The 18,494-nt window shown below is 40.2% G+C and overlaps 1 protein-coding gene across 2 annotated transcripts in view; it reads left to right on the forward strand.

Annotated features, from left to right (window-relative positions):
- The window catches only part of creb3l1 (cAMP responsive element binding protein 3-like 1), a 37,197-nt gene that overhangs the window by 11,553 nt on the left and 7,150 nt on the right, over positions 1-18,494 (forward strand). The window contains exons 2-9 of one of the 2 annotated variants that reach the window (XM_046057559.1): positions 2,924-3,056; positions 4,203-4,289; positions 12,574-12,728; positions 12,852-12,933; positions 13,536-13,738; positions 15,064-15,210; positions 15,537-15,595; positions 18,146-18,214. In XM_046057559.1, coding sequence (XP_045913515.1) covers positions 2,924-3,056; positions 4,203-4,289; positions 12,574-12,728; positions 12,852-12,933; positions 13,536-13,738; positions 15,064-15,210; positions 15,537-15,595; positions 18,146-18,214 — 935 coding nt within the window. The remainder of the gene's footprint in view (positions 1-2,923; positions 3,057-4,202; positions 4,290-12,573; positions 12,729-12,851; positions 12,934-13,535; positions 13,739-15,063; positions 15,211-15,536; positions 15,596-18,145; positions 18,215-18,494) is intronic. The other variant, XM_046057568.1, reaches the window with a different exon arrangement.

An 18,494-nucleotide genomic window follows, 5' to 3' on the forward strand; every position in this document is an offset into this window, starting at 1 on the left:
GTGTGTGTGTGTGTGTGTGTGTGTGTGTGTGTGTGTGTGTGTGTGTGTGTGTGTGTGTTTGAGTGTGTGTGCGTGTGTGTGTTTGAGTGTGTTTTTATTAGACAGCTGCATGTGTCCCAGAGTTTCACCACAGACACGCTTGACCTCCTAAACACAGTCACAAATGCAGACACACACTCTGAGATGATACATGTCTGAGGGTGTGAATGTTACTTAAAGTTGACTTGTTTGAGCAGCGTTTAAAGAACTTTTATACATCAACACTGATTCCCAGTATAGTCTATAACTTATTTGGCTGCAGTGATGGAGACGACTACAAGCACTGACGCTTTGATGTGTGCATACAATTTGAAAAGTCCAGAGAAGCCAAATAAATAAAACTCCAATCTTATTTGTTAGTGCCTGGATGTAAGTACTACCTGACAGCTTTAATTCAGGGAATTCTGAATCCTCAAAGTTCTTTATACTGACAGGAGGAGTGCTCACAAATTGCTGACTTTTACCTATCATAATAGAGCTATGCACTAAAACGTCTAAAACCAACTTAATTTAGACTAATAAAGTCTAAATTAAGTTAGTGCTGGTGCTGGGTAGGTAGCAGGCAGAGGGTTTATCAGAGCTGCCTGTTTCTTGATGAGAGTTTGTGGGAAGGAAAACCAAAATAATAAGCTGATAGAGGCCAAAAAGCTCCTTAGAGCCGATGGGAACTGCAGAGTTGTGTGAGAGTTCTTTGTTGGTTTATCACTATGAGTCAGCCTTTCATTCCACCGTTATTTATATTAAAAATATTTATTGAAGTTAACTCTGTATTTATTATCCAGGTGGTGTCTTTATTGTTGCTACTGGCCTGATTTAATCTGCTGTGACAGATTTTTGGAGAAGAGTTAACTAATTTCCAAGAATGATACAAGCAAAGCAATTTTTGTATTTGTTGCTTGATCAAAGTTATTTTAGTCACTATGTCTGTTAGAGAAGACTCAAAGCAGAGTTGACTTCTATATCTGATTGGTTCCAACCAGTGTGTGTGTGTGTGTGTGTGTGTGTGTGATTTTCATGTTTTTATATCCTGGTCGGGACTTTAACCTAAATGCAGTCTAACTGATGGGGACTTTAATAGAGTTCCCCAGAGGTAGAGACTGGTTTTTGAGGGTTAAGACTTGGTTCAAGGGTTCAGGTTACAATAAGGTAAGGTGTAGGATTAAGTTTAGGCATGTAGTTGTGATGGTTAGGGTAAGGGGCTAGAGAATGCATTATGTCCCCATGGGGATAGAGGAACAAATGTGTATGTGCACTGCTTTGTACACGTTTGGTCAGGACCAGGGTGACTCATATTGTGTGTGTGTGTGTGTGTGTCTGTGTGTGTGTGTGTGTTAAACCAGTGTAATCAGAGCACCATGATGTCCCGGGCTTCCAGAACATCGTCTCTCAGCTCAGTGACTCATTCATTGAGACTGAGGATGAATCTATCATTGCTGTTTCCAACTGACTGACTCTCCATGCCATGGAGACACAGTCTGGGTTGTCTGGTTTCTGTTGTAGATCTGAAACAATTGCAAGAATTAGTCTTGCAACAAACTCAACTTTTCACTCACATTCGCAGATTATTTCCACAAATGCTAACTGTAGCGTGGTTGCATACTATGTAAGCATTACTCTTAAAGGTCCAGTGTGTAATATTTAGGAGGGTCTATTGACAGAAATGCAATATAATATAGCCTATATAACTATGTTTTCAGTGGTGTATAAAGACCTTACATAATGAATGAAGTTATGTTTTTATTACCTTAGAATGAGCCATTTCTATCTACATTCACCGCGGGTCCCCCTTACATGGACTTTGCTATTTTGCGCCGCCATGTTTCTACAGTAGCCCAAATGAACAAACTACTCTACAGAGTACAGAGAAATTTAGACAAATGGCCCACACGTATTATTTAGCACAAGAGCCGACAGAGCGTGTCGGCCACTGTCGCTTGGAAAGGGAAGGGGGAGTGGTGACTGATGGTGCTTTTATGTGGTGTCGGAATAATTAGAATCTTTTTCTCCTTAAATCTTTATTGCAAAAAGAGAAATAAAGTGTACATGGGACATAAAGAAATATACAGAACAATGATCGTGCAAAATCACGTATCGCATACACATATTTTGCAAACATGTCATTTGTAATATGGTTATAAAGGTTAGTTTGCTGTCCATGTAGAGTGAAATAGATGTCTGCGGGTTGTTTATACACTCTGATAATGCACAAGTAATCCAACACGTCTTTATAGTAGCATTCATGTTGATTCTACACTCCAACTTGTATGCGCATGAACACACACTGAAGTTGAAAGAATGACTTCAGAACTTGGGAAATGGGACCATCCGAGGAGCATGTGAATGCACCGTGAGCCGTGGGTTGCAGTTTGCACCCCTCACTACTAGGTGCCACTAAAACTTACACACTGAACCTTTAAAGTACAACTGATAGGCATACGTTTGTACATTTTGGTGCCCGGACTTACAGTCACCAAAAAAGACCAGCTGATCAAACACATTGCCCCAAGTTGCATGGAATCTCTTAATATTGCCTCATGTCTTCTCACTGTATTTCCAAAAATGCTACTTTTCATGAGCCAAGACAAACAGCCCCATGCATTTTTTTCAGATAATCCAATGTTCTTTTTAGCTTAAGAGGTAGGACATTTTTCTAACCCACAGAAGTAAACTTCATCTTTCAGTTTATCTAAAGAAGTTCAAAGTATGTTGTACAATACACACTGTAAAGTATTAGCAGCTGTTCCCAAAGGTGCCACAGTATATGACCGTATTTGGAGTATTTACTCACAAACTTCTACAGAAAACAGACCTTACAATGGAAAATAATTATTGTACTGAATAAAATAACAATTTCTGTCCCCATGTATCTCTTCATGTTTTCCAGCCTTTCTCAGGTGACCAGATGGACGACTTCAGCAGTGAATTATTCAGCAGTTTCTTTGATGATCATCTATTAGAGCGGCCCTTACTGGCAGACAGACATTCACCTTTACACATGGACATGGATAGCAGCCCAGGTCAGCTCCTCTTTTTATTATGAAAAATGTTAATTTAAACAGTATACATGCCACTTACATTACAGCTCCTCCTACGAAACACTGTAAGAATGATTATATGAAATGCCTAACACTGCAGTCCAACGCAAATGCACCAGGCTTTGCATCACAGTGGTCCCATTGTGATCACCTCCTTGTTCTTCAGAAAACCTCAAGCAATGCAGCAGTTGCTCCACTCCTCAGCCAATGCATGGGTAGAAAAGACCCATATCCGTTATCGTATTTGGTTTGTTTAGCCAAAACTCGGCATGGAGACCAACTGTATCAAGTTATAATTTCTCAACCACATTAACTCTGGCTCGGTCCTCCACAGAGAGGTCAAATTCCACCATGTTAGAGCCAGTTTCTTTTGCCAAAGGCTGTGACTTCCAAAACGCCTGCCATTAGGAGGCAGAAGGAAACACAGACGTCTTCCCCTCACCTGTCAGTCTGTGAGGACAAGGTACCAAGTTGTTGGTTCAGGCTACAACTGGCTGAGCTACTACTCGCAAACTTCAGTTCCAGAGCTGAGAGATGAACAGGCCGTGGTACAGCTGCTCAGAGTTATTGTACTCTAGCTTCTTTCAGTCTGTTTGAAGCTGTCAGAAGGATCAACTTGCACCACCACTTATCACACTCAACAAAAGATTTGGAGGGAGGGATAAAAAGCATTATGGCTTTCATGTTTTAGAAGATAATACATTTATTTTTCATTTACACCAACTGCATGGATGAAATTCTGACTATCCAGGAAAAATGCTTTACATATAACAAATGTACAACTATGCGAGTTCCAGCTTGATATCTTGTTTGACTGTCTCACTTACAGTGAGAGGAGCAGTGTCAAGTTTTACATGCACTCACGATGGTCACTAATTAAGGCATTAAAGTCAAAATACATACATCACTGATGTGAGAGGAATGAGAACGCTCACGTAACGCTCAGGTGCTAAAAATTGCGCGAGCACTGTGGCTGTGTCCGTAACGGTCCTGTCTGAATTAAACCGTAAGGAACACCATACCAGGACACGCTTGTCTGAATGACAAAAAGCCAGCACTTTACCCCACATGGATGAAGACAGTAATGTTATATTGTCCATGAATGAACAGGGCTTTTAAATCTCACAGATATTCAAGCAGAGCACAGCTACTCTCTGAGTGAGGACTCCGCCCCCCAGAGCCCAGCCCTGTCAATCAAAATGGACCAAGAGTCTGGTAGGTCACCCTACTCATAAAGGGCTTTACTTTTCTGTCTTAGTTTATGCTGCACAGCCAACCAAATCTCTGCTGCTGATGTTTAGTCTGGGTCTTTATCACACTGGCTATCCCCTGTTATGTGGTTGGCTCAGTTTTCTGTCTAATATAATATTTAACACGCAGTCTGACCCTGTCTGCCAAATAGTATACACTGTGATTGGCTGGATCCACTGTCTGTTATATAATCTGTGTGATGATTGGCTTTATCTGTTGTCTATTAGGGTGAAAGTAAGAGGCTAATGTCTGCTGCAGTGCGATATAAAAATACTGGATATTTCAGATCAAGCTTTGCCCGTCTATCTCTCTCTTTCTGACTCATCATCTCCTCCTGTCTTCTTCTCTGTCTGTGTCTCAGCCTGTCTTCCCCTGTCTCTGTCTGTACCTGTCTTTCTGTCTGTTCTCCGTTTGTCCCGGGGATCCTGCTGTCTGAGCAGCGGGATCCCAGTCTGAACAGTTTTCCTCCAGCTAAGCCCTGCCCACCTAACACGCACACACACGCGCACACACACACACACACACACACACACACACACACACCACACACACACAGACACAGACTCACACAGCGCTATGACAAGCATATGGTTTTGAGTCTGCAGCAGCCAGCGGAAACTCTCTTTCTCTTGTCTGTCAGGTTATCTCTCTCTCGCCTTCTCTGTCTCCCTTAATCCAATTAAATCTAGTTTATTGAAAAAAAATCTAAAAAAACCCAACTGACTGGCTTGTGTGTGTGTTTTCAGTGTAAGTAACTCCAATCAATCAATCCAAACCCAACATGTCTAATGTAAATTTACACTGCTGCCAAAGCAAACAGACTGTTAAAAACTTAAATTACACATTAAACCACTAACCATCGACATAATATATTACCAAATCAAACATAACATCTAGACAGCTATGATTTCAAGATAGTTTATTTATAGTTTTCTCATTCATTGCCTTCGTTTGTAGTTATATAACTATCATCTCAAGCTCACATATGGAACACACACACACACACACACACACACACACACACACACACACACACACCCACAGAAAAAGACAGAGAAACACCCAGATACCCTATGTATTTGAATCTATATTATATTAAGCTTAATCCAAAATGCATTTTACAACCTGCATTTGCTCCATAAAGCCTGACTATAAACTTACTTAAGTGTATATATATTTGCTACTTTTTTCAAATTTGAGAGAGGTTCTACTCTATATAGTATATGTACTGACTCAGTTATCAGTAATATGGTTATTTGATTCTGTCGATAACCTTGCAGTCTTCAGCGGGCCGTTCCTGTAATTTAATTATTATTACTTCCTGGGAAGATATCACTACGTTTGCATGCTGCCATTATGATGTGTTGTTTCTGTGGTTTTAAGAGCGTTGTTCTTGGACTTTATTTCTAAAACTGGGACTGGGATTTGGTGGATGGAGAACTGCATGTCTGATTGAGACACTTTTTGAATACTTGCTGCATAGTTTTCCTTTTCATCTCTGCTGTATTCACGTTTCTTCTGAAAAATATTTTGTCACAGCTGCACTGTTTGCTGCCATCTGGGCATAAAAAGTATTTTGACAAGACTGCTGCAGCTGAAAGGTTGATCCAGTATTATGGAAATAATGGCATTTCAAGGTTGGACTTGAAGTATTGAAAGTATTTAGCTACAATTGTTGCATCATACTGTTAATGTACAATATATGAAAGCACACAGGCTGTAAAAGCAGTAGGTTCTGGCAAGAATTGCCCATAAATACCAGGATGTCAGTCACTGGTACTCAACACTAATCGCCTATGAAGCATAGTGCAGGCTTGAGAAGAACACTCTGGCAGAGTTGCCATTTGTGCCTTTTTAAAGACATTCTCAGCATCCAGTGAGAGCACCACAGCTGCTTGTTTGTCTTGATGAGTCAGGTTAATTAACCACCTGGGGATGTCGGAAGTTGTTGACCTTCCAATTTGTTACGAATGAAGAAATTTGTGGATCATAGTTGGTTCTCTTGGACAACAACATAGATAGCAATTTAAGGTAAGCAGCAGATGCTCTGATCATATACCAATTACAGGCAAATGAGGTTGATTTGACACCAGTCATTAAATGTTTTCACAGGAAACTGAGAGATAAGAGTGTATGCCTCAGTACCTAAAGTAAAACCCACGTTGCAGTGTTTGAATCATGGACGTCTCAAGTCCCTCTTGGGAAGCTTGGCCCCATTAAAGCATTAGACTAAGTTTGTAGGGGGTGGCAAAAATTAATAATCAGTGATTTATTTAATTAATCATAACATTTTACAGCTACAATAGTAGTAAATTTCTCTGTACTCTGTAATAGTAGATCAATACAGTGCACACAGCATACTATAGATAGCAGCTTCATTATAGCAGTGGTTCTCAAACTTTTTCTGTCACGCCCCCCCTTCAGAATCCAAAAGAAGTTCATGAACTCAGCAAAAGTGGATTTCCGTTTTATCAATCATTAACATCACAGGCAATTGAAATAAACAAGATTCAGGTTAGAAATATAGCCTTGCTAGCATTTGTTTATGTCACCAAATGAATCATTTTCATGCAACTTTAGGTCCGCTCAACATCCACGACCCCCCTGAAGTGGCTTTACGCCCCCCCCAGTTTGAGAACCACTGCATTATAGAAGCCAACCAACACTTAGTGCAGGGCCTAATTGATATTGCACTTTGCTGGTGAAAATTCCCAAACAAATATGCAAGTAATTAAATTACCAAAAGCACCAGATAACACTGTGAATCTAGGGTTTTGGTGGCCCCTGGAAGTCTGGGGTCCGGGCCACTCTCTTTCTCTCTCAGCCTGTGGTCTTAGTTCTTGTTGTTCTTATTCTAAGAGAAGCTGTGTTTTACTGCAGCTCCTACTGCTCTGCTCCATCTATGGGTTTAATACTCCTGCTGTCCCACTGAGATCAAACACAGTCACCACCTCTCCTTCGTTAACCCCCTGTGATGACTGCCAGGAGCCTTTGGTCATTAGCCATTGCTCTATCACAGGATTTCTTACCTGGGTTTACTAGCCACACAGGCAGACTTTGTTTCATTAACAGCATTCGAAGAGTTTCCATAAAGCGGTGAGGGAGGGGATCAGGTTTTACTTCCACAGCATCTTCTACATTTACTTCACACTGGACAATACAACAAAAATACAAAACATGATGTTTAAACATACTTACTTTTAGTGATTAAATATTCTGTATGTCGAAAGTAACACATAATATATGCAGTCAGACAATGAGCACCTAGCCGACTTGTTGCTATGCTGTTGAGCTCTTATAAGCTCTTGTGTTTAAAACAGATGTAATTATCAAAATGTTACAAATACACATTTGAATTTGAACTATGGGCTATATGGATGTATATCTCACTTTACTTCACTGTCCCTTCATTATTTAGAAAATGTCCTCTGATTGGCCGAGGTTAAAAATTATGTGATGACTTTGATCATGTTATATGTAATCAGCTCCTTTATTTTTGTTCATGTTGTATGTATGAACAGAAAACTAAATGCATAGTATGCTTATATGCCACATTTTTATAGCATTTGTGTGCAACATGAAAACATTCTGTTATAGCTGCTACATGTGAAGCTAGAAGTTTTCCCTTGCAGTTATGTTAGGACTTGCTTTTGTCAGTTACGCCTTAATGAAGCCAACATGCAAATCAAAGCAAATCTCCTTTGTCAGCTACAGTCCATACAATTACTTAGAAATTCTTTTTATCATAGTATTACAGTATATTTATGAAGGTCAACTCTGGTAAAATGAAGGAAAAGGAAGAAAAGGCAGAACGAAAACAGCCCACAATCATTTAAAACAGTAAAAATAATCAAATGTGTTTTTTTTAATCAAACGTCCACCTAACACTTTCAAAAGATGTGTCATTCTGTCTTTGATGAAACAACCAGAGTGGCCAAAAATGTACAAGACAACCTTCCTATGCACTGGCGACATGTTCTGGTATTCATTAAAAATGGTGGTAGAGGCTTAACAAGCATAGGAGGCTTAACAAGGCTCTGGCTAGCAGCAGGACCCGACCTCATTAGGAGAGGCTTCTGAGGATCTCACTTATAGAGAGGATGTAGGGAATAGGTAAACGATGGATCACCTCAAAACAGAATTTACATGGTACTCCTAATCTCTTGTCATTTGAAGTCAGACATTTGTCTATTTAATAAGATATCTTGACAAATGATTGCCAGGTTTCCATGATAATATTTGATAAAAAATAGTTATGTGTCTCTTCTGCTTCCTTATTAGCTTGCTTAAATCAGATGTGTACATTATTATTTTAATATCCACAGCTGTGTTTTCCATGCTACGCTGTGATAAATGTCCCTTATGCAAATTTAACATGTTACAGCTCAGCTCCATACATTTAATATGTTTCACCTACTGTATTTTAATAAAGGTTAGTTTTGTAGTCAGTTGATTTTGAGACAAGACTAGATTGAACAAGTTTAAATCCTACCATTCTGTGTGCATTGTGACAAAGGAAAAAACACAAACAAATACTAGTACAGGGATTCGAGTGTCAAAATGAGGTTCGACTCAGGGGGCCTCTTCGCTCAAGTCAATTACCAAGCTAAAATGCTAAACTTTACTTAGTTTCAGCTTCTCAAATGTGAGGATTGGCTGCTTTTCTTTATTTTCATATAATTATAAACTGAACATATTTGAGTTTTGGTCAGACAAAACACGACATAACCCTAAACTTTAAGAAATTATAATGGCCATTTTTCATATATTCTCTAAATTTTCAAATAAATCAATAATAAAAATATAACTGTTAGATGCAACCGTACTCTATGTCAGACCTAACTCTAGGAGGACGCGTTGTTGGTGTGATGACATTACCATGTGCTGCTTTGGAATTGTTATTGGCTCATTTGCACTCCAACAATCACTGAATAGAGTGCCAGAATCACGTTATACCCGTGTACTGATCCAGGATCTGAGCTGTAACATACACCACAATTAGACACGCAGGTCAGGAAAGTCTCTAGTGCCAAAATTACTTCATACTGTCCTAATGTTGACCACCTGTCATATTTGTGTCCATATTGGTCTTGCTATTCAGTAAAAATAAACCAAAATCTGAATTGGACTGAAATCAAGACAAGCTTCATTGGCTCATGACTTTTCTGGTAAACCCCCAAACAGTTATTTTCTGACAATCTTGAGGTCAGTGTTTAGTATTCCTGTTACTGACGCCACAGATTGCAGTTTTGAGTTTGCAGCGACTGCCTTTAGGTTGACAGCAGAAAGAAGCCACAGGGATTTGTTTTTAGGATGGACTCTCTCTGTGCTGATCCCTGCTGCTGTGATGGACAGAATAACGAGATAAGCTACCAGCTCTCTGATGGGCACGGACCTCCCCCTCCCTCTGCTTCCCCCCAGCTCACACAGCTTGTAAACTTCAGACCATTTTACCAGCAGAATGTTGCTAGGAAACCAGGAGGTGATTAAAATGACGTTCACTCCTAACACACACACACACACACACACATACACACCACACACATACACACATACACACATACAGCAGCAGCAGCAGCCCTGGTCTTGTTAAACAGCTACTGCTCTCTTTCCATACACCATGGGAGACTTTTGGTTGTAAGTGTGTGTTGTGACAAACATCAAAGGGTATGTCCTGGTGTATATGTCTTATTCTAAAATGAAAAAAACAATGCTGACTCAATTAAACATCAAATACATTTTTATTACTCTTTGCCTTTAAAAAGTTATGTCACGGCCCAGAACATGGTTTCACTCTTCAATTTAAAGTTAAACGTGAAGCTAAAAAGATATTCTTATAGATTGTTGGGCATACTTTTGCCTAATCAGGCTCCCTTGGAACGGTGCCTATCTCCTCACCTTTTAAAAGGACCTTAATTGGAAGCATACATAGTTATCCTTCAACTCTGGTAGACCCATCAGTAGGTCTATCATTAAAAACTCTGTGTGAACAAGTGCTGTCCAAACAAACAGAACCTTATTTTGAACAAAAGATGTGTATAAAAGACACACGTGGGACTTGCAAGAGACAGATGAATATAACAAGGGTGGTTAAAATTGATGCAGCAGAGGCTGAGTTATATACCATATTTTACTATACCATATTTTGGTGTGTGGGTCAAGCTAAAAACAACAGTTCCTGTAATGCAACTCAGTTTAATTTTTCATCAGACTCTTTCTGTCTGGAAAACTTCCACACTTTTCAAACTCTGATCCCCCAGTTTGTAATGCAGGTATTCTGTCATAAATTAAACGTCTCAAAACCAATCTGATATTTGTTGTACTTCTACCTAAATGTAGAAGTACTTCCCATGTAGTACTTCTACATGATGAGTGAACTGATCTTCATTTGTAAAGAAAATCAAATGCTCCTTTTCAAGCCACAGATTGAAAAGATCAAAGTTGAACGCCTACTTCACACTACACGATTTTAAGCCCGATTTGATCAGCGACCGTTGGGCTGTGATCAGGGGTAAATCAGTCATTATGTGTGAACTACTCAATGATGCATCAAAACGACTCCCCGACACATCACTGACACATCGCAGACGCCAGCTAGATATCTAGCATGCCAAATCTCTGGAGGAGCCCTTCTTTACATCCACATCCAGCCAATGAGAGCAGGCAGCTGACAGAACATTATTGTCATTAACACTACTATAAATATCTGTACCATTTTTCATTTAGTCTATAGCAACATCACCTTTACTGTCTGTACCGCTGTGTGTATATTATGTAGGCTGCCTCCCTCCCCTCTCTCTCCTTCCATCTCTCTCTCTCTCTCTCTCTCTCTCTCTCTCTCTCTCTCTCTCTCTCTCTCTCTCTCTCTCTCTCTCTCTCTCTCTCTCTCTCTCTCTCTCCCTCCTTCACCCCCAACCGGTCGAGGCAGATGGCCGCCCACCCTGAGCCATGGTTCTGCTCGAGGTTTCTGCCTCTTAAAAGGAAGTTTTTCCTTGCCTCTGTTGCCTAGTGCTTGCTCTTGGTGGGAACTGTTGGGTTTCTGTAAATAACATCACAGAGTACGGTCTAGACCTGCTCTTTTATGAAAAGCACTGTTAGATAACTGTTGTTGTGATTTGGCGCTATATAAATAAAATTGAATTGAATTGAATTTCACGTGTGTTTTCTTGTGGTTTTGTCCGCTCGGGTAGTGTGTGACCCCCTGTCTACTATCAGTCACGTAGTGTGAACACCACAACGACTTCAAGACTCCCGTCACAAGACAGCAAGTTGTGTAATCTGAACAGCACGGCGATCGGTGATCTGCGATTATGATATTTGCCCAACATTTGAGTCATGAACTGTGACGATGTTTTCCTCATCATCAACAACCATGTCAGAGGTCATTTCAGGAGGTTGGCCAGTGCTGGCAGGGAGGACAGGAGCCTCTTCATCATCTTGCCCACTAGGACACCAAATATACCAGGATTGGTAGTGACTAACTCTCCTGCAGCCCTGCAGTGGCACTTATGTCCCTAAAAATACTTCCTGCAGCTCACAGTAGACTAAACAGTGGAGTACCTGTGAGATGCTCACTGTGTTTTAGTGAACCTCCTTTGAAATTGTAGTCAGACCTCATTGTTGGGTCACTCAATTATGCATATTTTCGACAGTGTTTAAAGGCAGCAACTGTTTCTTGTCTCAGAAAGGATACTAAAGACGAGTGGCTGGTTCAGCCCATCTTTTATTTCAGGGTAGAGACAAATTATGCACCACAGTTGCCAGAGCGACATCGTCCAGCAGTCTGTAATAACCAGCTTTGTCAGGAAGTGCTCAAATGTTTTGGGGAAGCTCTTTGAAAGTGTGATTTATAAGCTACCAGTTACTTCCCATTGGAAGACCTACCGCAAAGACTCCCTGAAGCGAAATATAGTAAGGTTTATGTTAGTTGCTCATAAAATGTAAGTTCATTCTGCTTTTTGAAAAGGGAAATGAGCTTTCTAGGCTGGAATTAAGGTGTGTGATTCATTAATTTATTTCACCATTTTCATTCATATGTTTCTATCTAATTTTGGAAATAGTAGTTAGTAGTCATTTAAAAACTCATGGTCCACTTACTAGCTTTGCATCACACCGTCTTCATCAGATTATGTGTGTGATATAATTGAAAGGTGCGGGAAAAAGCTAGTAAGGGGACGCTGATCTCTCAAATTGCACACTTTCTTTGTTAATTTAATGTTGATTTTATGGTGTTTTGTCTTTCCCTTAGAATTTGAATGGAACTTCAGCCAGGACCTTTCGGCCATCTTGGTGAAACAGGAGGAGCCTGATGTGGTTCAAAGGTTAGATCCTCAGCCTCTTGAAGGCCCGCCTCTCATATTAAGCCCTGCCCCCCCACACAGAGGATCGCCATGGAAACACACGGTTAGCATCCGTCAGGCCTGTGTCTCAACAGTGAAACACCGCACGTTGCGTTGTTGTTGATGTTAACCGAACAGTTCGAAAGCAATGTTCTTCAGCATTGTTGTTGTTTATCTGTTTCTGTAGGAGCGCAGTCAAGACAGTGTGAAGCCAGTGGCCATAAAAGATGAACCCAGAGAGATTGGACAGTACCTTGGCCTGCCCAGCGGTACACACACACACACACCTCTGACAGATGCACAAACACACCCTCATCTTACAGTGGTATCACAATTCAGAATAGGAAGTGGCACAACGGTTTCCGATCCCCACAGAGGTTCCACTTTGTGTCTCATCCCTGCAATATTTTCAGGTAAACATTGTCAAAACTTTCAAATGTTCATAAATCAACCAATCAGCACCCTTTTCCACCTAAAATAATACCATTGTTGCAAGCCCAGGTCAAATAAAACCAAACCTCAGGCTCAAAATAAGTCATTTTGTGGGATGTTGTTCCCCTGAACATGTTCCCATGCGCAGCTGAAAAGTCTTGACAAAATACGTCCGACCTAATTAAACTGAAACTAAAACAAACTATTTAACTTATAAAGGTTGTGTGGAGCACTATTCACTTAGCCTGGGAGCTGCAGAAACAGCCTTCAGAAGGTCCAGCTTTATATCTGCATCTCTTTATCTTTACACCAATAATCACAACAATGAACTAGACAAATACAATGTTTTAGATTTCAGAATGAATCAGGTTTTAGTGGACCTGTTTTTTCAGCATCTCATGTGTAGCAGGTTGTTTCATTCAACACTCCTCTACTGTAGACGATGCTCTCCAGCTGCCGCCCACCCCTCCCAGTAGTAACCACGGCGACAGTGACGGCTCCCTCCCTCCCTCCTCCCCGCACCTCCCTCTGCTTCCGTCTTCCCCTCAAACACAACAGAGGCCAGGAGGCCGGGCCTCCTCCTCTTCCTCCTCCTCCTCTTCCTCAGCCATCTCTTCTTCACCTCTCCTCACTGCCCCACATGTGAGTAAAAGGACACCACTCACATCGATCTGCCCCCCCTCTTTTTTCTTTTTTGTATCCATATTGACAATACAAGTAGCTGAATGAACTTATGGCATGCAACTATTTTCATTTGTTCATTTTAGTTTTACAACAAATTGTGTCTATGGTCAAGAAATTATTTGAATCTAGTCTCAGCAAGGGATGGTCTTTAATTGTTCATGCCCCCAGTTTATATTTTGTTTAATTTTCTTGTGAGATTTATTATAAAACAATCAAATAGTTGCACCAAAATAGTCAAAAACATGCCTTTTGTGTGCGCCATACATTACAAAGGTGCATTTTGCCATATGGAGAGAATAACAATCAGGTCTCTGCACAAAGGCTTAATTTTATAGTAGCTAGTAAGACTAAAAAGTCATTTTTTTCACCTTCACTTTATTCTGCATTATAAAATAAAGTTAAACGTATCGTATATAGTACAGTTAACTTAATATAATGCATGTTCAGCCCAAACCAACCTGTTCGTCTAAGGGGTGAAGTGAGAATATTACGGTCCTGAAGCCCCTATTTCTAATTCCACTTCTGATTTGGGCCAATGTAAAAAGTTCCATTAACATATTAAGCTTGAAATCCAGGTTGAGGTATTAGTGGGAGTATTTTTTTAGTATAAGGATATGATAATGTGTTAAATATATAATAGCTACAGATTATACATTATCATAGACGTTTATGAAATTGTGTACAGTAGTGTGTTAATTTCCTTTGTTTACTTGTAAATGTAGATAATTAATTTTGTCCTAACTGCCAATGTATAGTGGGGAACTTGTGTTTGTGTGTGAACCAGCTGTCATCATGGGGTCAAATTAGTCCGATAATTTGCTGACTAATGGGGCCTATAATTAAATTCAATAAATTCAGTGTCTGGCCAATGTCTGTCTGATTCATCAGCTTTTCTCTGAACAAATGAATCACATTTGTACTGATGTCAGTAACAGCACTGTTTAACATGAGTGAAGAAAGAAGGATGTTTGAGAATTTGCTGTTTTCTTTACAGATTATTACAATGTCAGGTGTTTACAGCAAACTCAAACAGCTGACTCTGTGAAAGCATCAGGTCCACTATTTTTCTCTGTAATCTCTTTTCTCCAGTGAGTTTGAAAGCACGCCAACGTGAGTAATCACACACTGAACCTCTGGAGAATTTAGTGAATTAGTACATCTCTTTATGTAGAAGCTTGTTCAAAGGAAAAGCTGATGAGTCAGTTGTCTGCGGGGTTTATTTTAACATAAATAGTTTATAATGGTTGTAAACATATTGATGCAGTGTGTGTTTCATGGTGCAGAAGCTCCAGGGTTCAGGACCCCTCTTGCTGACAGAAGAAGAGAAGAGGACCCTGGTTGCAGAGGGTTACCCGGTACCTAACAAACTTCCTCTCACTAAGAGTGAAGAAAAGGCACTGAAGAGAGTCCGACGGAAGATTAAAAATAAGGTAAGAACGCTCATCTGATTTACCAAAAAATATCAGCTATTTACTGAATTGGTGACTTAGACCCTATTCTGAGAGAGAAGCAGAGCTGAAATAATCAGTTTAGTGGTGGCATTTTTCTGGCATCTATAAGCTCATGAAATCAAATCGATGATGAAACAGAAATATTAATATTGATGAACAAACAGGATTCAAAACATGTACGAAGGCTGCAAATAAGCTCCATCTGAGCACATTTATTTCAGTACCCAACCCTGAGAAAGGTTTGTAAAATCACTATTTAAACGTAAACGAGTAACCTGCTGATATTTTTCTGTTTTTTTACCCAGATCTCGGCTCAGGAGAGTCGGAGGAAGAAGAAGGAATATGTGGAATGTCTGGAGAAAAAGTAAGGCTTGGAAAAATGTCTTTGTCCCCATTTTTTCAGTCCTTTTCCACTCATTTTGGTTTACCTTTGTATCTGCCTGTCTTTTTGCATTTTCCAAACCCTTTTTTCCCCCCCTCATTATAGTCCCATCAAACGGTATCAAAGTAACCATCCTACAGTATATCAGTGGACATAACTATAACCAGAGCTGTCAGATTTCCAGATGATTCAGAACACTTGAAGACACACACAACTGTTGATTAATTGATCTCTAATTAATCCAAAACTGAATTGATTTAAATTCTAGATGTTATTGGAAAGATTCCACAAATCTCAACCTCTGACTTTACCCTGCTGTTAGTGGCACAGTGACAGACGTTTGAAGGATAAAGATGATGTTTCTGTCACAAAATCTCATGAAAAGACCAAAACCAACAATGTGTTAAAGCCTCATTATGCATGCACTGAATCAGAACAAAATCACAGAATAAGTGTTGTACTTCAACCATTTCCATGCAAGTCCAAAAGCTGGTTACATAGTAATGTTAATGCAATGAATGAATACCTTTCTCAAGTTTTCTGAGTCGTCTAACAATGTATTTAAAGTGGTGCATTTGGTCCAGAAGGCAGCCATGATGGCTGGTGAGTTGAATCTAACCATAGGCTTTTCTTACACATAATTGTGTGTTCTTTATGTGCACCATTGGCACAGAAAAAAACATAAAAATGCGACTGATAAAAAAGAGAGAGTTGTGTAACGCTGAAGTGAACTTGGCAGTTGAAGTTTAGTTAAGAGGCCGGTTTTGTATTTAGAGGTTTTCCCAGCTGGTTTTTAAGCTGAGTGTAGTAACAGATACACAAGCTCTGAAGGGAATTAAATTGTAGGCAGCACACCAGCGAACGCCAGCAGAGTCACAGGTCCTTGTGGGGTCAGGTAGAAATGCCCAGATGAACACATAATACTTACAGAATGGATTTCATCATCATAAGTTAACAGAAACTCCTTCCTCTCTTCTTTCCTTTGCTATCCTGGCCATTCCTTGATATGGCAGGACTCCAATAACCTGCTGAACACATGGGTCAGATTCCCTGACAGGGGGAGTGAAAGAGAGAGGGAACATGTGGGCTGGCTTTGATGTCGCTTTCATAGCAAAAAGTAAACTGGTGCAGTCAGTTTATTAGTCCCCAAAGAGGTTCATACAGGTGGTAACCCTGTTAATCCCATTAGAGCAGAGAAAGTGGTGTGCTCTCTTGTGCTCTTTATATCCTCTTTGTGTTTATGTTTTTTGGGGGGGGACGTGAGGATAGGATTATTGGAGGAACCCTCAGAAAGAAAACAGCAGGACAACTTGCAAAAAAGGGATGTGTATGAATGAGCCGTATTCACACCGAACATAAGAGATCAGGAGGATTATGAGCAACAAGAGTACAAGATTAAGGAGAGGTTTAGTTGATAATAGAGATCAATAGGATTAGCAGTTGATGACAGGGAGAAAAAAGAAACAGCGGGATGAGGGGGAGTTGGAAGGAGAACATCTTTCATGGCGCAAATCCATTTGTGAGTTATGTGCAATCTTATCTATAGGAGAATTTAAATGTGAAAATGAATTTTAAATGTCATATATGTTTCAGTTAAATAAAGTTAGTTTAATAAAAGATAGTGTGCCAAAAGATGGCATCACATTTTCTAAATAATTAAAGTATTCGTCCACTACAATCTTCACTGAAATAAGTATCGCCATCATGGTTGTACGATTGTTAATTCAATAAACATGATGTATCATGCATGTTGTATATCCACTCCATCCAAGGGTATACATTTCACATATTGGTTTATGCAGAGTATGGAAAGCATTAAATATGACTCATATTAGCTAAAAAAGAGTAATAGTTGTGTATCCATTACTAAAAAATACCAGTAAGTACTTTACAATGTGTGTCACCAGCCACAAACTTAGCTTGACAGTTTGATGGTGTATAATAGAGTGAGATTAACCTGTTGAGCCACCAAAAAATGTTTTTGGGCCCAACCTGTCGCATCCGAGGTCCAGTTAAGTCCAGAGCACACAGCAGACTACACATGGCAGCTTCATTCAATGCCTACAGACCCATAAACCAACCAGTGCTCAAACGCTGGAATAATCTTACCTGGCCCAGGTTTTATGTGTCACTTTATAAAACACATTTACAAAGGGAAATATACCATGAGAGCACAATATAAACTGTAAAGAAGGCACTGCCTTGGTTCATATTATACTTGAGTGGTACAAATTTCCATTAAAAAAACTATGAATCAAATTATGTGTAACTAAGTGACACAGTGAAGTGTAGGCTTTTGGGACGCTTGGAGGTCTGGGACCCTGTGGCAGTTGCCCACTTTGCGCCGTTGCTAATTCAGCCTTGATGAATGAAGCTATGGACCTGCAGTGAAGCCTCACACTGGTCTGTTCCGTCACTGTGTATGTTTGCTTCCTCAAAGGAAGAAAATGATGAAATCAGAGCTCAAGTTGTGTGTCCATCTCTGTGTGTGTGTGTGTGTGTCTGTCTGTGTCTGTGTCTGTATGTTATCAGGGTGGAGGGCTACACGTCAGAAAACAGCGACCTGTGGAGAAAAGTAGAAAACCTGGAGACCGCCAACAGGTAAGCCTCGCACACACACAAACACACACACACACACACACACACACACACACACACACACACACACACACACACACACTGGCTGACATTAGTGTCTTCTTGCTGTTGTGTCTCTGAACAGACTAAAGCTGTTGTGCGCTGGCTCCGAACACTAATCACGCAGACTCAACATTCTCGTAATGATGTTTGGATTATCATCACCAAAAACAGCAACAAGATGGCAAAGAATGCAGCTTGATAAGCCGGGAGTTGAATGATCTGTGTAGCAGCAGGGCCGGAG

This window comes from Micropterus dolomieu, linkage group LG01 (assembly GCF_021292245.1).
Source record: "Micropterus dolomieu isolate WLL.071019.BEF.003 ecotype Adirondacks linkage group LG01, ASM2129224v1, whole genome shotgun sequence".
NCBI lineage: Eukaryota > Metazoa > Chordata > Actinopteri > Centrarchiformes > Centrarchidae > Micropterus > Micropterus dolomieu.